General features: G+C 41.1%; 2 protein-coding genes across 2 annotated transcripts; both read left to right on the plus strand.

Annotated features, from left to right (window-relative positions):
- Window positions 1-8751: 8751 nt before the first annotated feature.
- On the plus strand, window positions 8752-17558 carry LOC307200541 (vomeronasal type-2 receptor 26-like; the record flags this gene model as incomplete). Its single annotated transcript, XM_079949077.1, has 6 exons — window positions 8752-9047; window positions 10664-10952; window positions 12591-13451; window positions 14343-14570; window positions 15365-15491; window positions 16657-17558. 6 exons carry the CDS (start codon window positions 8752-8754, stop codon window positions 17556-17558), a joined length of 2703 nt encoding a protein of 900 aa, XP_079805203.1.
- A 4465-nt stretch (window positions 17559-22023) lies between these two features.
- LOC307200220 (uncharacterized protein) lies at window positions 22024-26586 on the plus strand. The gene is made up of 4 exons (XM_079948640.1): window positions 22024-22074; window positions 22376-22516; window positions 23585-23706; window positions 25855-26586. The coding sequence occupies exons 2-4, from the start codon at window positions 22505-22507 to the stop codon at window positions 26441-26443; spliced, it is 723 nt and encodes a 240-aa protein (XP_079804766.1). The 5' UTR covers window positions 22024-22074; window positions 22376-22504; the 3' UTR covers window positions 26444-26586.
- Window positions 26587-26710: the final 124 nt, after the last annotated feature.

The raw sequence follows: 26710 nt of genomic DNA on the forward strand, positions 1-26710 counted from the left end.
AATAAGACAAGCATATCAGTCCACAAGCCTATATTAACTGACATTATTATTAGTAGTATTAGTTTTATTCTTTGAATTTATATACCACCCTATACCTGCGGGTCTCAGTTCACAGAATAAAATCAAGATATAAAACCGCAAAATACCTAATAAAAAACTCGCAATACAGGGTGGCTTTTTTGTACATGGAAAAACACCTTTACAGGGAAAAATGCCTCTTTAATTAACGTTGCCTACCCCACATTCTAGTAAGCAACTGCCTCGAGGTTAGTCATATTTCTATTCACTTCATCCTGGAATGAAAGAAAGTCCAATAGGGAAGAGAGCTTGAAGAGATTGGAGATGTAAAATGAATGAAGAATAATAATTTAAAGCCTCAATATATGCCAAGTGACTTTTTACACAGGAGGAAAAGACCTTCTTCCTTGCAGTTCCCCTCTTTAATTAATGCTGCCTGCAGCACACATTGTCTGGAGGCTATTTTTTTTTTCTATTCACACACAGATCATGAGATTTCTGTGCAGTTTCCCTCCTTTTCTCTTCCTAATGCATGGTCACGTTTTCAAAGTGAGATTACTTTGCAGTGTTCCAGCCAGGTTTGCAAAGGTGCACTGTTGCATCTATTCCCTTTCAGTTACAGAATGCAATCTAGATCTAGTCTTCAATTAGATCGGCCTGGCTCTCCAACCGTCTAGACAGAAGTAGAGTACCAGGGAGAAATTTTTCTTTATACAAACATTTTAGGTAATTGTTGTGGCCCACGAGAATGTTTGTTGAAGGCAACTGGAACAATGCATCCAAAGATGAAATCTCCTGACTGATAATATCCGGGAAGAGAAGGCTGGGAGTGCTGCATCCCACATTGAACCTTCTGGTTTTGGCATGCTGCGTGAGGCAGTAGAAGCAGCAACATTAATACTAACATCAACATCCTGAGTACAAATGTATAATATGAACACAGGTTGCAGGAGATGTAAACAGGGAAATCTCAATCTTTATAATCCCTGTAATTGCACCAGACTGTTTTGACTGACCCAAATGATCATTCTGTTTGCAGATAAGACCAAATCCAGCATTATCAAGCACAGAGTACCAGAAATCAGTCTGATGGAGCCTTGTTACTCCTGAGACCCTGGTACTGGAGTGCATGGGAGTATTTATACCGCCCTTCACAAAGCATATTATTTCTTTTCTTATTAGTCACTAGATTTCCAGAGAGGACTCTGCAAGTTCCAGAGTTAACTCCCGTCCTTATGGTAATTACAGGGGACTCAGCTCAAAGCCTCTATGGCATTGCTGGAGAACACCTGTTTGTCATTCATGAAAGGAAGTATTCACTATGCACTGGATAGCGTTGTCTGGAAGCATAACTTGCCATTAAAGACTTCAGCCTATAGCCCTTCAGTAAAAAAATAAAAAAGGCTGTAGGACTGGTCTGAGAGAGACTACGGTGAAAAATTTCCCATCTTTGGAGAAAAAACCACACTTTTGACATTTGTGGATTTCCTTTTGGGAAAGGTCATAGGTCAGTGGTACTGGTTCTTCATTACATGCTCAAGGTCCCAAGGAAGCTTTGGTATGTTCCTCCAAGTGTAGATCCACGGAGATGAGCAATTTAGGATGATCGCCAACTCAGTGGACTCATTCCTGGCTCAGCAGGCACTAAATCTCCAAACGTAGTTTAGCCAAAGGTATGTTACTGCTAGTTGCTCGTTCCTGGCAACCTGGCACAAAACACTATTTTAAAGGCTTGCTTTCCTTGTGCCAGGTTTAGAAAGAGCAGCTGCAGGACCTCTGCCACTGAATAGGAATCTATCTTTAGACAAGCTTAACTTACAAAGGCTTGCTTTTTGCACTTATTGTGCATAGGATGGCTGCCTTAAATACAACACAACCCTCTCCAAAATGTAAAGTGGTATAGAAATGGCTTTAATAAATAAAACAAGAAAAGAAACATATTTCCTGAAAAATATGTTTTATGGTTATGGTGTTACTCTCAGCCTCTCTTTACTCAGACGTTATGAAAACATATCATCACTATACAGTACAGAAGTCAGTAGGAGAACACTTCAGTCTCCCAGGACATTCAATACAGGATCTCAGAACAGCTGTCTTATTACAAAAGAATTTCAGAAACAGACTTGAAAGAGAAATTGCTGAATTACAACTTATCCCTAAACTGGAGAGACCTGGTCTGAATAGAGATATTGGATTCCTGTCTCATTACATATGCTAATCATCTGCATACTATCTCTTGCTTTTTCCTGTAGGACTAATTGCAGTCGTTAACAGTTGTCAACAGGTTTACCATACCCATTGAGTCAATCACCCATCTCCTACTACCCTCCTGAGAAAAACCCCACCCCACCCTCCCACTATATACAAGGGTCTGGTGACTTCTCTTTCAGTGTATCTGAAGAAGTCTGTATGCACACAAAAGCTTATACCAAGAACAAACTTAGTTGGTCTCTAAGGTGCTACTGCACAATTTATTATTTTATTATTTTGATATTTCGACTGTGTCAGACCAACACGGCTACCTACCTGAATCAAAACTTTATTTTCCTGTCAGCTTACACCCAGTTACCCTGGCCACCTTCCAAACCCAGTCTCTGTTTACATCTGAGGGCAGGAGGCAGGGATCCTTCTCTTGCCTTGCCAATGTCTCTCAATGGCCCTCTATTGTTCCTTAATGGCCCCAGTTGAGCCAGGTCATATTGCATAGGCTAGCCCAGGAATTACTCTGCAGCTTGCATTCTCCCTTCATAACCCAAATAATCAAAATCCTAGTGTAGCCTTCTTAGACTTTATCGATTGGTTGGGTGAGCATTGCTTCCGGAGAGGGAGAAAGGAGTCAAAAGACACAGAGGTTGGTTCAGAAAAAGAGTTCTTTATTTCTGCTCTCCGGAGCAGCAGAAAGGCACTTGCATGGTCAGTTCACAGCAAGCACACTGAAAGAGAATTTTCATCCAGTATATATTCCCTCCAGACCCCCTCTGCCCCTTCCCCAGGAATCCTGCCTCGTGAGTAAGTTGATCTCCTTGAGCATCCTTGAGCATAAACAGATATTCTGGTTCCTGTGTGCTTATCTTAGGGCAAGAAGGTCACCCAGCTATAGGAGTTTCCCCTGGTGCCGTCTCTGGGCCCGGGGGCTGACAGGCCTGACAGGCAAAGTCTGTGCGTCAGCGTGGCCAGGATATTTACAACCTACAAGATAAGAACCAGATCTTCCATCCCATCTCCACTCGCTCCACTCGGAACTGACAAGGCCATCCATCACTAAGCCTTCCTGGACTGATAAGGGAGAGGCTTTGTTTGTACAGCTGGGTTCCTGTTATACATTGGCTCAAGTGCTCAAGTTAATGGATTTTAGCTAATGGACCCCTGAAGAAGGAATGCGGGTGTTACTGGGGCCTGGTTCGGGTCGCTCTGCGTTCAGGCTTGGGTAACCTGTTCCTTCACTAGTATTTATTAATTTCTAGGGTTTCAGCCCCCCCCCCCGAAACTTTTTTTGCTTTGAGTGCTACTTACATTATGGATAAAACTCTGTGTGGGTCACAGAGCAATGGCCACGACTCTTGCCTTTATTCCCATGCAACCTGTCAAAAGTCAGATTGTAAGCAAATTGTGTTTCTGTTTGCATAAGTTCATCCAGAAGCAGTAGTACTTCATAAGTAATACATACAGTGGTACCTCTGGTTGCGAACAGGATCCGTTTCGGAGCCCCGCTCACAACATAAGCAGAATGCAACCCGCGTCTGCGTGGGTTGTGATTCGCCGCTTCTGTGCATGCACGTGACATCATTTTGAACATCTGTGCATGTGTGAGTGGCGAAACCCGGAAGTAACCCTTTCCAGTACTTCCGGGTTGCCACGGGACGCAACCTGAAAAGATTTAACCTGAAGCAAACGTAACAAGAGGTATGACTGTATAAGAATAACAGAAGGATGCTTAATAGCCTGGAGCCACTGGGGGAATGTCCAATGACTTAGTTAATAGCTCTCTAAGAGGAAATTAATCATTCTACAGGGGGGAAATTCCTAGCAGCTTCATCAAACATGATGCAACTTAAAAAGCCAATCATACTTTGAGGGCTAATCACCCCTATCATTGTCAAAATTACTGGTTTCCATCCTCTGACATAATGGATTTCCATAGCCCATTAGCAAGAACAACAATCAGAATCTGGAAAAAGCTATAAAACCCTTCTGTTATTCAGATGCTGATGTAGGTATAGGCTCTGTCATTGTTTCTACGATGATGTCCCCTTTAAATGATGGTGTACACTTCCACTGGCTGACTCCACCATGATCCTTAAGCCACAAATGTAAACCATGAGTATCCCTGTTTCACATTCTTTGTAATTACTCTGTTCATCTTCTATTTTTCTTCCTGCTTCCTGCTAATCCACTGCTTCTCTTTCATATACTTTGTATTTTGGGGGGCAAGCTGATAGATAATTCTCTGAGAAAGCCTTTCTACCTTGGTACGCAAAGGACAAAGTTATTTATATCCATAGATGAAGAGGGTAAACATATGACTAGATTTAATAGAAAAAAGTAATAGAAAAAAGTCACTCAGTGCTTGATGATAAAGTGAAGAGATAAAGAAAACAATCTGTTCAACGACACTGGTGTACAATGAGCCATTAATAAATATATGACTAGAGTACTGGCACACATAGAGTACTGGCACACATATTGTCCCACAGATCAAGCTATAACCAAGATGCCAAATACATCTCTGTGAGGAGGGAGTTTTATCATTTTGGAGCCACCACAAATAAGGCTCTTTCACAAACCACCCAATTCTGCCTCCATATATTTAACCACCTTTTCCAAAAAACCTGCCAGTAGCTCCTTAACTTTGATCCCAATATCTTCCCTCTCCTTCTCATGAATCACCCTGAATTATGGAATTACTGAGATACAGAAAAACACATAGCCGTTACATTACCATAGCACAGAACGATGTGCAAATTCAGAACCATGGGTACGCAAAAAGATGCAATTTCTATTTTCTTTCTTTCTAGAGCTAGTAAAAACAAAATCAAAAGCATACAAAATTCATTGATTGTTGTAACTGATTCTTACAGAAAGATGTAGTTCGGCATCTTGAAATACTTATTATAACTTCATTTTATTTCAGACATGGATGCCTGTTTCAAATGTTCAGAAATCCAGCACCCCAATATTGACCAAACTCAATGCATTCTCAAGGTCCTAAGCTATCTGTCTTATAAAGAAAATTTAGGGATCATCTTAACTATTTTGGCTATTTCCTTTTCTTTGATTACAAGTTTAATCCTTGGAACATTTATCAAGCACAAGGCCACTCCCATTGTCAAAGCCAACAACCAGACCCTCACCTACATCCTCCTCATCTCCCTCCTCCTTTGCTTCCTTTGTTCCTTGCTTTTCATTGGACAGCCTGGAAAGGCCATCTGCCTTCTGCGACAAACAGCTTTTGGTTTAACCTTTTCTGTTGCCCTTTCCTCTGTGTTGGCAAAAACTATCACTGTAGTCCTGGCATTCATGGCAACTAAACCAGGATCCGAGATGAGGAAATGGGTGGGAAAAGGACTAGCAAACTCTATGGTCTTTTCCTGTTCCTGCATTCAAGCAGCTATTTGTATAGTTTGGCTACTTACTTCTCCGCCATTTCCAGATATGGACATGTACTCATCGAGTGGGGAAATTGTATTAGAATGTAATGAGGGTTCACCTGCTATGTTTTCATGTGTGTTGGGATATATGGGTTCCCTTTCCATTCTCAGTTTCATTGTGGCTTTCCTAGCCAGAAAGTTACCAGACAGTTTCAATGAGGCCAAATTTATCACTTTCAGCATGTTGGTGTTTTGCAGTGTTTGGTTAACTTTTATTCCAACTTACTTGAGTACCAAAGGAAAATACATGGTGGCTGTGGAGATCTTCTCCATCTTGTCCTCTGGTGCTGGATTACTGGGTTGCATCTTTTCCCCAAAGTGCTACATCCTTCACTGGAAATCATGTCCTCCAAATCATGGAGAGCCACTTGTTGCAGTGAGCTCACCAAACTGCCTTCTTGTTACTGGGGCAGACCCATTTGGATGACCTCCTCACCTCATTGGTTGCCCCTTTGTTGCTGGGGAAAATTTTCTGTTGGTTGGGATTTGATTGGCAACTAAGGGGCTATTTCAGGGGCTGCACAAGGCGAAGTACTTTCTCTTTTGCATTGTGCAGCAGATCTCCCTCTCTCCCTCCCTGTAATTTAAGGTTGTGTTTTTGACCTTGCTATGCCTGTCTAGGGGTGGTCTGTTTTTGGAGTAGGGGCCCGGTAGGAATTTTGCCACTTGGCTGATTGGCTGGTGCCATTTGGTTTTTGCCTACCATGTAGCAAATCGTCACAACTTTGTAAGGTTGGCAGTTAGGCATTGGTTCATTTTTGGTGGAGGGGATTATGGATTGGCTGTGCCTGCCCTTCATTTTTGTTGCTGCTGCTAGGGAATTCCATTAAAGGAATCCAGGGGCTCAATTTGCTCTGTCCGATCCGCTTTCAGGGGTAGGGCCATGCCAGAGTACCTGGGAGCATTTGGGGGTAAACTAAGAGGCGGAAATCCGCCTCTGTGCTCCCCAAGTATGTTTTCACTTACTGACCTCTGGAGGTTCCAGTTGTCAGTCCTGTTCCTGCTGGTGCAGGTTCAGGTAGTCTGAATCAATGCTAAGCAACCACTCACACATGCTGTAATCAATAAAATTGTGGCCAAAATTAATGCCAAAAATCTTAAACAAATATTCTGTGTCCTGTGTGATTTATTCTGCTAGGAATCTCATGAGAATTTGGGTATGTTTAGTAGATCATTATCCCAAGGCCAGAACTGAATACAAAGAGCAACTAATAAAAATAAATATAAAATAATGTAAGCTCATCTCTTTAGCCAGGTCTTAGATGTACTTCATTGGGAATACTGGTTTTGGTTGTATTTCATGAGGATTCAGCAATGAATGCTTACACTGGAGAACAACTGCTTTCTTTTCGGCAGAGGCTGAGCCCACCTGGATTTGGCATTCATCTCAAGACTGTTCATAGACACCCTGCCCTATGCTGCCTGTAACTATGTCCAGTTCCCAAATAGGAACATTTGCCTTGTGGACCAGGAGAGGGAACCATACAGCAGCTGTAGCGCCTTTGAGAATGGAAAAAGCTTCTAGATTCCTCTCCTCCTTCCATGTTGCTATGTTAGCTAAAAAAGATGCTGCAACTATACTGGCATGATGTCTTTTTTCCCTCCAGGGGTCATAGGTGTGGCATCCTGCATGATGGAAGAGGCAGGAAATGACCCCATCTGCCATGCTGAGGCTAGAGAGAGGACCTCCCCCTCCACCATGGTTATGCCATGCCACAACTGCTTCCTTGCCACAATTCCACTGGGAATAGGGAGTTTTGGCCCATGGGCCATATTCCCATATGAGCAGCCTTCTAGGAGCCGTGTGTGCCAGAGTAGAATATGGGTAGAACAAGGATTGTGAGTCATACCCAGGGATAGAGGAGAAATTTAGTTTAGTTTGCATTTAAAGGTCAACCTACCTAATCCACACTTTCTGACGCAATATGCAAGCAAAACACAACTATCCTTCCAAATGTGTGTGTCTCTGAATTTTGCAATTCAAGTAATGTGTGTAATAATGCATAGACTAAAGTGTGCATAGAAATGCATATATTAGTGAAGAGAATGTACATTATGCATTATATTGTGGAACATTGCATTGCAAAAATGTTAGGCAAACTTGCATTAAAAATGGTACATTAGGAGAAATACATACAAAAACCCCCCCTGACAACATAAAGAGCTATATACCAACATAATGCTGAGCCTCAAATTCTCCAGGTTGTAACTGAAGTTAAACCTCAGCTTTCACATTATACTAATTTTGAGTGATCTGTGGTTAAACTTAAATATAGTCCTGGGCAAAGTTAACTTGGGGTCACCAGGCAAATTTCCACAAACTAGTTATTATCCCTCTAAGAAGAAAATAACTGTTCTATAATTTGAGAGGAACTCCTAGCGGTAACAAACTTCATAGACCAACAACACACTGGGGAAGATAGAATCATAATTACTGTTTTTTAAAAGTCTTCCTACACAATTGACAACCGAAGCCCATTCGCAAGATCAACAAGCAACACCTGAGGACAACCACACATATTGTTAAGAACAGGATCTAGGCATAGGTAAGGCGGTGCCATTTTTTTTCCTATGATCATTTCCCCTTTATATGCTGCCATTGCTTCCACAAGATTTTTCTGTCATGATTTTAACCCCCACCCCAATATAAACTATGTGAATCCCAATTCTTATCCTCTCTTCTTGCCCATTTCATCTTCCATTTCCCAGTTTCTTACTGTGAAAAATTAGGCCACATTGATTAGTTATTGATTTACACATTCATTGCTGCACACTGTCTCACCCTCATTCGGACAAGCTGATTGAAAATCCTCAAGGTTACACCTTTTCTTTTTTTTTAACACTTTAAAACAAAATAATAGATACCTGTACATGAAGAGGCGTGTATGACTATTTTTTAAGAAAAGGAAAATGTGTACTTCTCAGTCTCCTGTTGAGAATACAGTGAGGCAATAAAAAGAAAATTATGTTCAGGAACACAGATCGACAAGGAGCTACTTTTAACTATAAGACGGGCACACAAATTCCCTAAAAGGCTCAGTGTAGCAATGGAATCAACCAAAATTCAAGGGAGGCTGTGGCAAAGATGTTCCTAACCTTACAGGATGCTGTAGATGGAAACATGGAAATCTACATTTGGAGAGGACTTTTTGTCAACAGAATCATGTTGGTGGTGACGTTGCTGCTTATAATGCTGTGTCATACTGTATGCAAGACTCATTCTATTAATTGTTCCATATATGATGATCCCCATCCTATTCCCCATGAATTTTACCAGTCAGGAGATTTTGTGATTGGTGGGATTGTTTCTCAAGTCTACTTCCTTTATAACAACCTCTCATTCTTGGAACAGCCAGCACAGGCCTTGATTGAGGAATCCATGTAAGATTTCCTTCCTTCCTTCCTTCCCCCCCTCTCTCTCCCACCCCCCTCGATCTCTCATTCTATAATAGTTCAGTTCTGTCAGGGAACTGCCATCAGTGCTGGAGGGAGAGAGCAAAAGCCAGAGGGATTCCAGAGAGCGTCCAGGGATCGGGAGAAGCAGCTCATCTTCTGGGGAAGAGAATCAGCATAGCACAAGTGGAGAAGGGGGACAGATGGGGGAAGCGGTGAGGCAGTCCCATGACTCCTTGCCTGGGACCAGTGGGGAGAGTAGGGGTCCTCCGTTGCCCACGCCCTCCTTGCGCAGAAGGCTTCTGCGCAGAGAGAGTAGGAGGAGACTAGGCGTCAAAGAGCTTCTTTGCTGGAAGAAGTTTAAGAAATGCCCACTGACGGATTCTGCCAGCGATTAAGTCAGCCACGGATAAGTGGCTGTCCGGACAGAAAAGGTTCACTTAGGCAACCCAGCCAGGTGTTTGCACCCAGCCGGGGAGATAAGCACCGGCTTACGCACGAGCAACCCCTAGAACCATTACAAGTTCTTAGTATCTTAGTATAATTAAGCACCATTAAGGCATTATTTATTGTCTGAAGCCTCAACACATAGCTAGCTACCTTACACAGGGACACCGGGTGCAACATCTCGGGGTTAGGGTTAGGGGGCATAAATCCATGGGTTAGGGGGCGCAAATCCATGGGTTAGGGGGCGCAAATTACTTGCCTTGCCCCGGGTGCTGACAACCCACGCTACGCCACTGAATTGCAGCAATGGGTCCCTGGCTTTAGGAGATTAAATGATCCATTAGTTGCTTGCACTGAAGTGACTTCATCATACAGTATATTTCTTCAATGATTGAAATGGTTGCTACAGAGGTTTTTAAGGCATGTTCACAGACATGTAAAGGTTCAATGGGTGGACAAGGGAGAGGCACACATTCAAGGCCTGCTCCCAATGTCCTCGCATGCCTTCCCAGTCCCTATGTTGATTAATAAAGCACAGCCCATGATAGTGAGAGGTGTTCTACTCACATTCAAGCAAACATGAATAACATTCTCCTGCAGAACTTCCCCACTCAACACAGGGGATGTTGAGGGCTGAGCATTTGAGGCAATGCACACAGGTCATTGGGGCAGGGCTTGGAGGCACACCCCAGAGCCATGGATAGAGTGCTTGCATGGTCAGGCATTAGTGAATACCAAGAAAGTTACTGGAGAGACAACAGAAGAGGCTTGCTTGTCTCTTCTCAGAGGTTGCTTTCAAAAGCTAGGAAGTACATTATATATGTCAAATCTATTTTGGGCTAGCACCTGTGTTTGTGTGCAAAAGGAGTGAATTATTGTTGTAAAGAAAGTGAACCTAACAAATGAAAGGAGCAGCATGTTAAGCTCTTGAACAATCCCCAAACATTCTGATCATTCAACTATTCATAAGAAGAATACCTGTTTCATATATCTTACTTTCTGCTAACTTTGCTGTACTTTTGCTTTTTCAACTTCTGTGGCATTTAGTTACATCTCAATATCAGTAGTTTGCAAATGAATGTTGATGAAGTGTACAAATGTATTTTTACTGCTGCTTTGCTGCTGCTATATTAAACAGGCTGTACCTCTTTTTACAGTTCAGTGCCTAAGAACTACCAGCACATTCTGGCTTTAGCATTTGCTGTCAAAGAGATCAATGAGAATCCTAGCATCTTATCAAACGCCTCCATGGGCTTCTATATCCTCAATAGCTACTTCACCGCAATAATGACTTATAAAGCTAGCCTTAGCCTGCTTTCCAAACAGAAGTTTGCCCCCAACTTCTGTTGTGATGGCCAGAACAAGCTGATAGCTCTAATTGGAGGATCTGTCTCTGAAATCTCTGCCAATATGGCCATTATTTCAGCAATCCACAAGATCCCACAGGTAAGCTCTAGAGATACCACGTGGCACACATGGAAATGGAAATTGCCTCAGTTTACATGTTCATTTGTGGTCAGGAATGGAAATCATGCAAGCACATATGATCTTTATTCATTGTTGTTGTTTTCAGTCCCCAAATGATGTGTAACAGATGACACACACACACATAATTTTTTCCTGATGTTTCCTTTACATTGAAATGAAATGGGCATTGCATTGAAATGATGTAATTGTATCATTAATGACATAGTTAATTGCATAAAATTTGGGCACAGCAGACAGAGATATGAATGTAGTTCTTAGTGGCAGTGGCATGGAAACAGTGCTGATTGCAATGAATATGGGTTAGAAATAAACTGATTCTTTCCTGTATCCCTAGTCTTGATTTCAGCACAGCATTCAAAAAGTTCAAAAAGTTTCATTAGAAATCTGTTTCAGTGCAGACTATATGGTAATATCATTAGGTTGATTGAAAGATAAAGAATGGAAAACTGCTCTGAAATTAACAAAATGCAAATAAACAAAGTGCCAAACTAAGGCAGAAAAAAATTCAAAAGCAAACCTTTGGATAGGGGACAACTGGCAGAACAACAACACACTTGAACAAGATATAGTAGACCAATGGTTCCCAAACTGAGCATGGTGCTCCACGAAGCATCTCCAAGCATCTCCAAGTGCTCCGTGAAGAGCTTGGAAAGAAAAATAAATAAAATAAATGTAAATAAATAAATAAAATAAATGTAAAAACAGCCCCAAATGCACATTCATAAGGGTGACAATACTGCTCCATGATGAATTTCTCTCTTGAAAAGATTCCTTCCACACAAAAAGTTTGGGAACCACTGTAGTAGACCAAGAGCTATCAGTTACAACTGTGATGCAGCTGCAGAAAAGTCTTAATGCAATTTTAAGCTCCATCAATGCAACCAAAGTGCTATATATTGAGAAGTAAAAGCTGAATGTTATTTAATTAGCACACCTCAAGTTTATTATTATGTTTAGTCTTCAGTGCTGCACTTTATCATAGATAAAGATAACTTGAAACAGCTTCAGAGGAAGATGGTGAAGATGGTCAGGAGAATGGGGAGAAATGCCTATGACAAAAGGTTGGAGGAATTGGGTATATTTAGCCCAGGGAAGAGGAGATTAAAATGTGTGTGTGTGGGGGGGGACGTGAACCTTACATCCCTCTTCAAGTACAAAATTGAGTTGGGAAACAAATTGTCACCTGCTGTTCCAAAGGGTAGGGCAAGATTTTGGAGCAGCATTAAGAGACTCCTCTTAATGCTACATGTAGTTCAAATATAGAAACAATTACCAAAGGGTCCTTGCTGGAGCAGTGCCAGATTTAGGGCAGGGTGGATGGTTCCCCCTCACAGGACACTGAGCCAAGGGGGCTCCAAATTGAGAGGATCTAAAATTGAGATTGAGGGTGTGTGCATGGCAAAGTTGGGGTTTGCTTAGAGTACCCCGGAGTTCTTCAGGCAGAGCCACAAAAAGTCATATATCGTGGGTGATATATATTGATTTCCTGCATCATGCTAGATTTTGCACCTGATTGCCTATGGGACCTTTTCCAGCTCTAGGATACAAAGACAGACCTTTTTGTTGTGTGAAAAATTATTATACACTTTCTTTCAGCTTCCTTATGGATCATTTTTCACAGGACAACATGGCAAAATGCTGCTTCCATTTTTGTACCAGATGGTACCCAATGAAGCCCATCAACACATGGGAGCTGTGCGGTTATTTCAGCATTTCGGATGGACATGGGTTGGGCTCCTGGCTGTGGCTGATGACAAAGGGGACCGCTTTCTGCATACAATGGTGCCACTGCTTTCCCAGAATGGCATATGTTATGCCTTCATAGTAAGAATACCAAAATGGAGTTATATGGATGAACTGATAGACTTGCTAATACAGCAGCAGTACAAATATGAGATTCTCAGGGAGGGAAAAGTCAGTGTATTCTTTATATATGGAGAACCTCCATCCTTTCAGGTTTTGAGAGTGTTGCTCTTTCTAGCACCTTTCTTGTCACTGCCACCTCTTAGCAAAGTGTGGGTTGTTACCTCCCACTGGGATTTTGAATCACTGTCTGTTCAAAAGAATTGGGATATGCAGACCTTTCATGGTTCCATATCCTTCACTATTCATTCAGATCAGCCATTGGGATTTCAAAAGTTCAATGAAGGAATAAGACCTTCCTGGGCCAAAGGAGATGGTTTTATCCAGGACTTCTGGGAACAGGCATTCAGCTGCTCATTAAAGAAGTCTAATGGACAGGAGGAGGAGGGGAAGAAGAGTTGCACTGGAAAGGAGAAGCTAGAGAATCTTCCTGGAAATCTGTTTGAAATGCACATGACTGGCCACAGTTACAACATCTACAATGCTGTCTATGCTGTGGCACATGCTTTGCATGCCATGTACACACAGAGCTCCAGATACAGAAGAATGCAAGAAGGAGGGAAACTAGGATTTCAGAATGTACAACCCTGGCAGGTAATGACAATTAAACACAATGGCAACAAAACAGACTAGTTTATGGCCCAGAGATAAAGGCAACTCGAAAACTACAACTAAATCAGAATGAGATAGCTAGATTGGTGACTGGGAGCGGCCGCCTGGTCCTAAAGGATCTCCATTGGCTCCCAGTATGTTTCTGAGCACAATTCAAAGTGTTGGGGATGATCTTGAAAGCCCTTAACAGCCTTGATCCTGTATAATATTCTATCATCATCATCATCATCATCATCATCATCATCATCATTTACACCCAATCTCCACCCCAATTGTTCAGCCCAGACACTGAGGTTCACCTCCAAGGGCCTTGAGGTGGTTCCCTCACTGCAAGAAGTAAAATTACAGGGAACCAGGCAGAAGGCATTTTTCGACAATGGCGCCCTCCCTGTGGAATGCCCTGCTATCTGACGTCAAGGAGATAAACACAACTTGTAGAAGACTTTTGAAGGCAGCCCTGTATCAAGATGTTTTTAATGTTTGACATTTTATTATGGTTGTATGTGTTGGAAGCTTCCCAGAATGGCTGGGGCAACCCAGCTAGATGTGTGGAATATAAATAAAATAAAATGATGATGATGATGATATTATTATTATTATTATTATTATTATTATTATTATTATTATTAATTACATACCAACAGTTGGCAAGTATTAGGGAATGGGGGGGGGAGGGCTATTCATTCTTACAAGTAGCACCAGACTCATGATAGACTAATGACAGTTTTATCAACAATGGGTCAAGAAATGACAGCTAGAAATAGTGAACTCATAACCAAAAAAGAGCAGGACAGACTTTTAAGAATGCTAAATATTAAATTACTTTTGAAGCCTACGTAAGTATCTCTTTGTCAATATACTCTTCCAAATTAGGTGCATCACTTTCTAGGTAACACCATATTCAATAACAGTGCTGGAGACATTGTGTACTTTGATGTAAATGGAGAATTAGTGGCCAGTTTTGATGTCACAAACTGGATGATGTTTCCCAATGGCTCGGTGGCTAGAGTAAAAGTTGGAAGACTGGAACCCCAGGCTCCTCCAGGCAAAGAGTTAACCATTCATGATGACCAGATTGTCTGGCACCAAAGCTTTAATCAGGTGAGACATGGCATCAAATGATTGAGTAAATAAGAGTCAATATGCTCAATTTTCAAAAAGGCAATGTTATTGCTTTTGAAAGCATCTTATTGCATTAAAGTTTTAATTCTTCTAAAATCTCACAGAATCTCTTTATTCCATGAACAAGGTCTCATCTCAAAGAGACTTTGTCATCTTGGTTGGTAGAATACACAACTCCCATCATCCCAGCACTTGAGACTACCTACCTTTTGTAGGTGCTTGTTTTGATGCAGAGCAAATTGAATGAGAAAGATACTTAGATGTATGGTGATAATGTGCTTGGAGAGCAATATCAGCTAATGCTATTTCTGTTTGCCAAAGTGGCTCTGTCTCATTCACCCCACTGGGAATTGCTGGAACTGGACTGGATGATCCTAGGCTGGACAATAATTTTACTGTCAAGGAGCATAGAATATCATCATGACTTGGCAGGTATCTAAACATGGATTTGAGAGGGAGGAAGCTGTAAAATGTGATGTTCAAGCATTGCCTCTCAGCCTTCCATTTGTAGTCCAATGTATTCATTTTGGCAACAGTGTATCATATCTGTGCATTAGGTAGGTCAGAAGAAGAGGTCCCAAGGAAGAATATACTGTTCCACCTGGCTTGGTGTAATCCTGGATGGACTAGCAATATTGTTCGCTGAGTTCCAGGAGTTCCTGTTGTGGCCTATAGGGCATGCAATAGGTTAGATGGTTTCTTTTTCTCCAAGGAAGCAAATTGCATTGAATTGACTGGTTGTGTTGCTAATAATCCTTCATGTTTCTGTACAGGTGCTGCCAATTTCTGTGTGCAATGACAATTGCTATCCTGGCTACAGCAGGAAGAAGAAAGAAGGAGAGAGATTTTGCTGCTATGATTGTGCTCGTTGTCCGGAAGGGAAGATCTCACACCAGAAGGGTAGGAGGAATAATCAATACATTTTATAAAAGACACAGGGAACATGAAACAGCATGACCTAGTTGAGAGAAGTCAATAATCAGAGGTGGAAGCTAAAGTTGGTGAGTAGGAGGAGGGAGGTCAAGAGGCAGAGATGAGCCAGGTTAGGGAAGAATCACAGGTGTCTCCCCTCCCTTCTGTGACAATCTCCCATCCCCCCAACTCTGAAAACCAGAAGAGGCACAAAATGAGAGGAGCAGAACACAGGCGCAGTCTCCAATTGCTAGGAAAAAACCCTGGGAGGAGACATAGATGGCTGGGGGAGGGGGATGATCTTTAGTCTCGGTAACTGGTTTCGTGGAGTAAGACCTACAGGGAATGAGCTGCTGTACTCATTAGGTATTGAAACTCAGCCAAGTATGTGAAGATCGTGTTTTTTTCTAATCAAGGATAACTCTAGCTTTGAACATTGTGATTTACTGACCAGCTCGCTTTGCGACAGTAATGTGCCTTCATATCATGCTTTGGGATTAAAGGATTCTCCATACACAAATAAATACAACTGTAAAAAATAGAAATAAAAGCAATAATAATAATTTGGCATGTGAAAAGTACTTACTGGATGTTTAAAGTGCTCCACCTACATTATTGCAATAACACCTATAACAATTTTGTAAATTACACATGAGGATTAAGATTGATAAATAACAGCATTTCCAAGGACAATCTTCTATGTTCATGACTTGAGAAGAGGTCTGCATCACAAAAATCTTGGTTACACAGAAACATTTAGCCATTACCAGATCAGTGTGATCACCAAACATTCTCACTTTCTCTTTAAAATTATGGGAGTCCTTTCTCCTAGCGTTGGTGAAAGAACATAAACATAAGGAAGATGTTGGTTAACATTTTTACATTTTCTACTTACGACCGCCTCTACTTGGGCCCGATCCAAGTTGTGACCGCAGCAAACCCGGAAGTAAATACCGGGTTTGCCGTGATTCGTGCACACACAGAAGTGGCTTCTGCCGTTTGCGCACATGCAGAAGCGGCTGCCGCCGTCTGCACATGCGCACAACGGCGCTTCTACCAGTGACCCGTTTTGCCTAAAGGCCAGGCTGCCGGAACGAATTATGGTGGTAAGTGGAGGTTCCACTGTACTTAAACAGCTCCTCCTTTTTTTCAGACATGGATGCCTGCATCGGTTGTCCAGAAGACCAGTATCCCAACAACAACCAAATTGAATGCATTCCCAAGATTCTAGTTTATCTTTCTTATAAAGAAACTTTAGGGAATATTTTAGCTACCACTGCTATTTATTTCTCTTTGATCACAAGTTTAGTTCTTGGAATTTTTATGAAGCACAAAGACACTCCCATAGTCAAAGCCAACAACGCAACCCTTACCAGCATCCTCCTCATCTCCCTCCTCCTTTGCTTCCTCTGCTCTTTACTTTTCATTGGACAACCTGGAAAGATCATCTGCCTTTTTCGACAAATTACTTTTGGCATCATCTTTTCTGTGGCTCTTTCATCTGTGTTGGCAAAAACCCTCACTGTGGTCCTGGCATTCATGGCAACCAAGCCAGGGGCCAAGATGAGGAAATGTGTGGGGAAAGGGTTGGCAAATTCTATGGTCTTTTCCTGCTCCTTCATTCAAGCAGGCATTTGTGCTCTTTGGTTATTTACTTCTCCTCCGTTCCCAGATAGAGACATGCACTCAGTGCATGGAGAGATAATACTAGAATGTAATGAAGGTTCAGCTACCATGTTCTACTGTGTCTTGGGCTATATAGGCTTCCTAGCCTTTGCCAGCTTCATTGTAGCTTTCCTAGCCAGGAAGTTGCCTGACAGTTTCAATGAGGCCAAATTTATCACTTTCAGCATGTTGGTATTTTGCAGTGTTTGGTTGACTTTTATTCCAACCTACTTCAGCACCAAGGGAAAATACATGGTGGCTGTGGAAATCTTCTCCATCTTGTCCTCTGGTGCTGGATTACTGGGTTGCATATTTTTCCCTAAATGCTACATCATTGTGCTGAGGCCCGAGCTGAACAGCAGGGAACAGCTAATAAGGAGAAAACAATGAGACAATATAAAAGCATGTCTTTATGGTACACTGTAATCTATATTTCATTAAAAAGGATGGTGGCAAGGATTTATGGGAATGTGTGAAAGTGTGCCTCACAACTACTCTGTGTTTCCCCATCATATTTATTGTACATGTGATCATGGTTGTAGGGGGTATTCTAAGAATTAAATCATGGATGCTTCTATTGGAGAACTTAGCTCACATTCCTTTTGGCAGAAATGAACACAGCACAGCTGACTTAGATTTAGCATACACCTCAGTTCTCCTCATGCCCTCATTAGTATTTCTTCTTCTTTCATCCTGTCTTTGTATAAACCCAGAAAATCAGTAGTGATACCTCAGGTTACATACGCTTCAGGTTACAGACTCTGCTAACCCAGAAATAGTGCTTCAGGTGAAGAACTTTGCTTCAGGATAAGAACAGAAATCGTGCTCCAGCGGTGCGGCAGCAGCAGGAGGCCCCATTAGCTAAAGTGGTGCTTCAGGTTAAGAACAGTTTCAGGTTAAGAACGGACCTCCGGAACGAATTAAGTACTTAACCTGAGGTACCATTGTACTGCTGTTGATGCAATGTATCTTTTCATTTGTGGACAAGGAAATGAATGATTTTGAGACAATTGGACGTCAAAGAAATATTGTTTAACAGAAAGTGGAGGAGAGTTGTATGTTATCATTTTGTTTTAATGCAACTGGCAGATGGAAAATAAGAAGTCCTTTTTTAAATTTTAAATTGTTTCCTTTCCCTTTCTCTCTCCCCCCTGCCTCTCTTTTCTTTCTTCTTCCTGATTCTTCCTCTTTCTTTTCTCTTTTTTTCATTCTCTCTCTTCTCTGACATCCTCTACTCAGGGCTTTTATTAGGGTCCAGGAGTGATAGATGGTTGATGGAGAGACCCTGGATGGGAGGCAAGAAAATGTTGGTTTTCCAGGGTGAGAGGCTAGGAGGAGAAAGTGGCTACTACCTTCTGTGGGTGGCAAGGGTTAAGAACTACCTTTAAGAGAGGACACCTTATTCTATTTGTACTTTTTGTAGCTTTTTAGAATAAAAAAATTACATTAGTTTTCTATATCTTACTGTATTATGAAAAACTTTAATAAAAATCTTAACACCAAAAGAAAGAGAATGCCACAACCCAGCCCTTCTGCAGTTTGTGACCTCCAGCTGATTCTGTTAAGTGGGGCTGTGAACTTCTGCCCCCAGATTGCCCCCTGTTGCCACACTGCAGACAGAGGAAGAAAGAGAAAAGCACCACTTACACAATTTCCTTAGAAATCCCACAAAGCTGTTTACAGAAGGAGTCTGTTATAATATTTGACTGTGTACATGACCTCGGATCTTTCACTCTCCCTGACTTCCATGGAATGAATAGGCTCCATGCCAAAAAACAAAACGAAAGATCACCTCAAGGTTAAGCAGACGACACGTGGCAATTTATACACTTCTCCAGAAATACCAGTTCCTTTTCTTTGGTGGAATTTGCATTAGTAATTGGCCACCCTCCTTGATTGTCAACTGTCTTTTATGTTTTATCACGCAGTTCCTGTTCCACCATTCTTTTTTCATGTAGTGACGTGCTTCAGATCCTTCCTAGGAACTCAACTCATTCCTGTTTTGTTTACTCTATGCAATTTGAAACTGTAGGAGAGGCTCCCCCCCCCAAGAGAGGTGGAATGGCTCTATAAAAGAAGAAGATTAATGCCCTCAAAATGAATGTCGTTCCAAAGCTTTTATACATTCTTAGAGGATTACCAATACATGTTCCCAAATTTTACTTCCAAAAAACAAATCAACTATTTAGATCGTGCCTATGGGGTACAAAGCCACTAAAAATATCACTACATTAAATGCAACTTCCAACTAAGGAAGGTGGCTTTGGTCTCCCAGATCTGGAACTATATCACCAGCCTACCTACTGAGTAAGACTAACGATTGGAGAGCTAGCAGGAATCCCAGTTGGGCTACTCTCGAATGTAGTTTCTTTGAACCTCTTGTAGGGTGGACTAAACTTGGCTCCAAATTTATGAAATATCCTATTATCCTGGAGACTATGAAAGCACCTATAAAATTTGAATGAATATAAATAAAAATAATGAGAAATTAACAATATGGGCCAAACCAAAATTAAAAATTGGAAATCAAGTAATAATTTGGCAAAATTGGATGAAAAAAGGTATTTTGACATTGAATCAATTAATTGATGAAAATTACAAATTTGTGGAATATAAGTAAAGTATGGATTAACCAGTGAAACACAATGGCAATACATCCAATTGAAACATATGTTGGAAAGGCAGTTTGGCCCTGACGCTCTAGCAGCATCGGAAACACCCATGCTGCTACAAGATTTAATTTCTGCAACAAAAACAAAGAGCTCTACACTTGCACTATATAAAACCCTACTCAACAGGAAGAAATATGATTTAGAATATGATAGACAAAAATGAAGAGTTAGGGGTACAGATAACAAATGATATATGGGAGTCAAGTATAAAATCAACAGAGATAGCCTCAATGGATCTAAGACTAAGACTTATCCAGCAGAAAATAATATTCAGAGTCCACTGGACTCCAGCAAAACTATACCAGAAGAAAATAACAAGTGCAGACAACTGCTGGAGATGTGGGAGTAAAAATGCGAACTAGTACATATGATGATTAATTGCCCGATGATAAGATCATTTTGGTGCGAGGTGAGGACATTTATAGCAAGAGTAATAAAAAGAAATTGTTATTTAGGGGAATTGAATTTAATTCTAAATTATATTCCGGAAACGTGGGAGATTAGAAGGGGTAAAAAAAAAAAGGATGTACCATGCCATATTAGAAGCAAAAAAACTTGTTTTGATGAATTGGAAGAGCCGCAAAAAGATTCCATTGAGCACATGGATGGATAATATGGACAGACTAGCTACATACGAATGAATTGCATCTCAACGCAAATTAAGAGTGGATAAATATGAAGAAATCTGGAAGGAATATTTAAGTGATAAGGCGGACAGTGGTGGGAAGTAGGGGGAGGAGAGGTGGGGAAATATTGCTAAAAAGGTGTAGTCATAGGTATATCAGTGTTTAAATCTGAATTGTCAGATTGTGTTATTAGTGTTATTATGGTTTTTGTTGTTTTGTTGTATGTGTTTTTTGTGCGTGCTTTGTGTTTTTTCTCCCTTTTCTCCCACTGGATTTAAAGGGGAGCGGGCCGGCAGCTTCAGATTTGGAGGTTTGGAGGGGAAGGTTATAAACATCTGTCTGAAGGCAGCTTTTAATTGTAGGGCAGTTTGGTCCAAGTATTATTTAAAGATAAAGAACCACAAGAAGGGCAAGCAATGGCTTGGAAGTTGCCCATCAATACTTAGAACTTGGACAGCAGAGTGAGCAAGCCCAGAGATCAACTAGTCACAGTCTTCACTATTGTGAGATGTACTGCATTTCTATTTATACTATGGGTATGAAAAAGGATACAGAACATGCTGAATGGCGCCTGCTGACTGGAGGCCAGAATAGTCCAGTAGAAAGGATCTTGGAAAATAAGGGTAAAAATGGTTGATATTCTTTAGCAAATTATCTCCTTGTACAGACCGCTGTCTCAACAAGGAAGATGAGAACTGGATTGTGGAGATGGTCAACCCCCTTTTTAACAGGTTCCCTCAAGATTTCAGGGCTTTTGTTTTTGAGACTGTTTATGGGAAGGACACACAGAAGGAGGTTGTGGTGGGGGCCTGAGAAAGGATCCGGAATTCCCCTCTATTCCGGTGCTACAATGACAACCGAGAATGTATTCAATGCTTTGACAACAACCAAAAGGCTGACAGTCCAGGCTTAAGTGATTAGAGCCAGAAAGATGGTTAAGATAGTTGTGGCAGGTAGTTGTGGGTCCTCATGATTGTCAGGTGGGCTCCTGTGTAGATTGCCAATAGAGTCAAGGCTTCCGCTGCTTTAACCAACTTAACCTTTGTATATGATGCATATACTTTACGGCTTTGCTGATGAATAAATAAATATTGAGATCTTACCAGAATAGCTTCTTGTTTTTTGCTGTCTCTGGTATTAGCACCACAAGCCTAAGTATACACTTGAAAACTCATGAAAATTAACCAGCATATTAGTATAGATGTCTCACAATAAGCACATTTTTATATGCAGTTTTGAGAAATGCGCATACCACTTCAAGCAATTTTTACACAAACACACACGCTTTCATTTTTATGCATACCTTCCTTAATAATCTTTGTAAGCATTGTTTGTAACCTGAAACTGTTCTAAACCTGAAGCACCACTTTAGCTAATGGGGCCTCCTGCTGCCGCTGCACCACCACTGTGCAATTTCTGTTCTCACCCTGAAGCAAAGTTCTTAACCTGAAGCACTATTTCTGGGTTAGTGGAGTCTGTAACCTGAAGCGTATGTAACCTGAGGTACCACTGTAATCGCTGACCATTGACCAAGAAGCCTAGGGGTAATGGGAGTTGTAGTCCAGCAACATCCAGGAACCCAAGGCTGAAGTACACTGCTGTAGAGAGGCAAGTCAGCAACTGATGCACTGTTTTGTAATGATGCTGGTTTCAGTACCAAGAATCTTCCCAAAATGCTGATGCAAATGTATTTGCAGTCTAAAGAGCTTAGCAAACAATATTTGGGTTCCCTTCACAGTCATTACGTGTTGCAGAGGGAAGATGTAACCATAGGGTTTCTCTTTCAGTTCTCTTACCAAGAACAGAAAGAGTTGCAGATCCTCCCTGCCTTGTGACAATTTTTTCCTGTAATTGGTCAGGTGTTTTTTTTTAAAAAAACCTGACCAACTCTCTGTTTTGTGATTGGCAGTTCTATATACAAGGAGGGGTAGCCAACCTTTCCTAAGAGAAACAGAATAGCTATATAAAGAGCTGGTGAATTATTGTTGTAAGTGGGAGGAAGACCATCTTTGACTGGGAGACAAGCTACTTTCTTACCATGGAGCAGACAGTGAGTAACTCTGTTACAATTTATCTGATATGCCTCTCTCAAGCTTCTGTTATTATTGTGGCATATAATACATGTTATGAATAAATATAACATTCATACCAATAATTCATACCAATGATTCCTACTTACAAAACAAGTAGGAATGATGATAATGCTTCACTGAACTTCATTGAAAAGAAAAAAAAAATAGTATAATTCTACAACATTAGGATTTTGATTTAATATCTATGTGCTGCTTTCCTGACAACAAGGTTGAGCTGCAAGCAGTTCAAAACAATTAACAGCTTTCAAGATGTAAGATGATTAAATTTAAAGACAAATATTCAAGATTTACAGTAATAAAATTAAAGTACAATGTAATCGTTTTAGAACTGGGATCTTATAGGTATACAGTGGTACCTCGCAAGACGAATGCCTCGTAAGACGAAAAACGCACAAGACGAAAGAGTTTTTCGTTTTTTGAGTTGCTTCGCAAGACGATTTTCCCTATGGGCTTGCTTCGCAAGACGAAACGTCTTGCGAGTTTGTTTCCTTTTTCTTACAACCGTTAATACCAGGGTGCATCCGTGCTTCGCAAGACGAAAAATCTGCAAGACAAAGAAACTCGCGGAACGAATTAATTTCGTCTTGCGAGGTACCACTGTATTTTATATCTAGGTAGCATTGCACCCTCAAGTAGCTAATTAAGGAGTAAGTGTATGAAACTGGAAATGCATAGCTTGGGGATATATCTGGAGCCACTATTGTCACTTGAGTCATAAGAAGCCTCATTGGCATGGAGTGTCTTCTATCAGTTTGGGCTGATGGTCCAGCTACACCCCTATCTGAATGGTATAGCCTAGCTTCTGCTGTCTAGCTCTGGAAACCTCTACCAGTCTCAGGGTCTCCACCCACTACTGCTAGCCAGTTAGATCAATTTTCTGGACTCTCAGCTTCCCAAAGACAGTCACCATTCAGGCAGCAGCTTCCTATGACCCTTCCAAAGGCAGGGAGTGGAACCGAGTGGCTGGAAACACCTAGCCAATGACGCTACTCTCAATGCTTTCTCTTTTTGTTTTCTTCTGACAGGTGTCCGGAAGTCGGTTAGGTTTCAGCCTGTTGAGTGTGACTTTCCTGCTGTGTTTGACAAGTGGAGCCTTTGGGTCTATAGATCCAGACAACCTGAAGAAAATCATTGACTACATCAGAGAGTGAGTAATGTTTTGGATTTTTCTGGGGCTTTCCAAGCAAGTGTTCAACACATTTCGAAAAACCCCTCAAAACAAAATCATGGGACTAAAACAAGCAAGAATGTTGGGTTGGTATTCTGGCTAAATAAAGCATTTTGCTTTCATACTCATAATAATTTACATTTTAGTATATGTGCTGCCGAAGCAAGCACTTAATGATTTACGTTTTGATTATGTATTTCATACAACATGGAGGTGATTGTTTTGCTTCATGTTATGATGCTGCTACAAGGTGGCCTAAGATAAATGAATAAGATTCTGTCTGTGTATGTATATTTGTGCAGAGGGGAAATGTGTGTGTGTTATATGTTTGCTTTCAAAGGTCTGCCCATGTGGTTTTGTTCTGGCACTCGTGCTTTCACATTTTGTCATCTTTAAGTGCTATTAGGGTGAAGATGTGGCGAAGGCAATATCATTATGACTGTGAATATTGCAAGGCACATAAAAACTTGTACAGTAAGATGCCTGTAGAGGGAAGCACTGCATAGGGATGGGTGAGCATGTTGATTTCAGGTTCTCATCTTTCCACTCTTCAGTTTTCCACATTTCCAAGAAAAATCACTAGCCTTTAGCGCAAATTTATATTCACATGTTTTTATGCAGTTTTTCCTAACATACACATTTTTGCAAAAAATTCCACCCTAATACAATGATTTTTATGTTATTTTTACAACGTACATGCATTTTTATGCATACTGTACCTTAATATATGCATAATTAATTAATCAAATTTCTATTTTGTCCTTCATCGAAGGACCACAGGGCAGGTTTCAATATAAAAACACAAAAATATACACGATAATAACAAACAAAAACAACAATCCCCTCCTATGGAACTAACTTTCTCCTCCAATCACCCTCTTAAGTTAGATATCCATTTCCAAATGAGCTTGTTAAGGAAATAATCTGCTCTTATATGGGTAGGACATAACAGTAAACACTGAAGGCATACCCCAATTCTACAGCACTTTAAAAGGTTAGTGGTTCTTCCATTTATATAGTACTTCTAACGTTGTAATGGTCATTTTCTTCTGCTTTCAGAACAGGTCCTCCAAACTCTCATAGTAATGAAGTCGAACGTTTCCCATCTGTTTTCAACCTATACCCTTTCTTGCCTTTCTGCTTTCTATTGGGGCTTTAGCAGTGAGGTCTTTTCACTTCCTAGAAAATCTTTTTAACGCACTTATCCCCGAAGTTCATGAAAACAAAGCTGCTCTTTAATGGGCTGTAGCAATCTCAATGGTCATTTGCGCAAATTACTTTGCTTGAGAAGTACATTGCATAATTTGGAGAAGTGTGAATTTGGGGGGGCGGGGGCTTATTTTGGTTTTCAAACTGTTTTGGAAAGTGAAAATTTGGTAGGTTCACCTTTAATAATAATAATAATAATAATAATAATAATAATAATAATTTATTATTTATACCCCGCCCATCTGGCTGGGCCTCCCCAGCCACTCTGGGCGGCTTCCATAGAAAGCAAAAATACAATAAAATATCACACGTTAAAAACTTCCCTAAATGTGGACTGAATCGCATTCCTCCACCATCCTACCTCTGGGAGAAAGGGCACTGCAGGAGAAACAGGATTATTTGGGAAGGAACTAACTGGGCATTATGCAGGCCTTGCTGGCTACAAGCCTCGGCCAGTGTGCCCCAAACACAGTAGCGGTGCCATAGCTGAGGTGGTCTTTATTTTTAAAAAAACTTGTGCACTCAGAGCAGCACAATGTCTGGCTTCACTTCCTGGGACGTCCATGGGATTATGCAGCACATAGTCATATGGGTGTTCTGGAAAGTGCTGATGTGCTGAGAGCCTTCTTCTGTTGCAAGCAAATATGGTGCTTTTACTAGCACAGTATTTAAAAGAAAAGGGTATCCCCCTCTAGAATGCATGGAACCCCTGATCTGCACCCACATTAAGTTGTGGCTTCTATCTATAAATAGGTCATCACAGATATTGCAGTAGAACTGGAACTTCTCTGCCTCTCCATTCAAATGACTGCAGCCGAGACTATAATAAAAAATCAAGACAACATGGACCAAAAGGAGGAACCTGGTTTGGAATAGTTCAGCATCACTCATTCTCAGCTTTCCTTTGTTTTTTCTTAGGTATGGCATCCCCAATAACCATTATGCTGTGGCTGTAAGACTGGATAACACATACTGCAGAAATCCTATACGGCAGAATTTAGAGACTGCTTTACCTACAGATGAAATGACTCAGATGCATATGGATATTATGCAGGAAAATGGAATGTATGACCCAGATCAGATAGGGGATGTTGTTGCAGCCAGGCCAAAGTTTCTGAAACGTTCAGCACAGCATGCTGAATGGCGTTTACTGACCGGAGGCCAGAATAGCCCAGTAGAAAGGATCCTAGCTAATAAGGACCAAAATAGTTGCCTGATCTTCTTTAGCAAATTATCCCCCTGTGTGAACCGATGTCTCAATGAGAGTGACATGAGAAACATTGTACAGATGGTCAACCCCCTTTTTAACAGGTACAATGAAGATGCCAGGGCTTTTGTTTTTGAGACTGTTTATGGGAGGGACACACAGAAGGAGAAGAAGGTTGTGGTGGAGGCCTGGGAAAGGATCCGGAATTCCCCTCTATTCCGGTGCTACAATGACAACCGAGGCTGTATTCAATGCTTTGACAACAACCAAAAGGCTGACAGTCCATGCTTACTTGATTAGAGCCAGAAAGATGGTGATGTTGCACCTTATGGCAAGTAGTTGTGGGTCCTCATGACTGTCAGGTGGGCTCCTGTGTAGATTGCCAATAGAGTCAAGGCTTCCGCTGCTTTAACCAACTTAACCTTTGTATATGATGCATATACTGTACTTTACTGCTTTGCTGATGAATGAATAAATATTGAGATCTTACCAAAATAGCTTCTTGTTTTTTTGCTGTCTCTGGTATTAGCACCACAAGCCTAAGTATACACTTGAAAACTCATGAAA

Source organism: Podarcis cretensis, assembly GCF_951804945.1.
Source record: "Podarcis cretensis genome assembly, chromosome: 13".
Taxonomy (NCBI): Eukaryota; Metazoa; Chordata; class Lepidosauria; order Squamata; family Lacertidae; genus Podarcis; species Podarcis cretensis.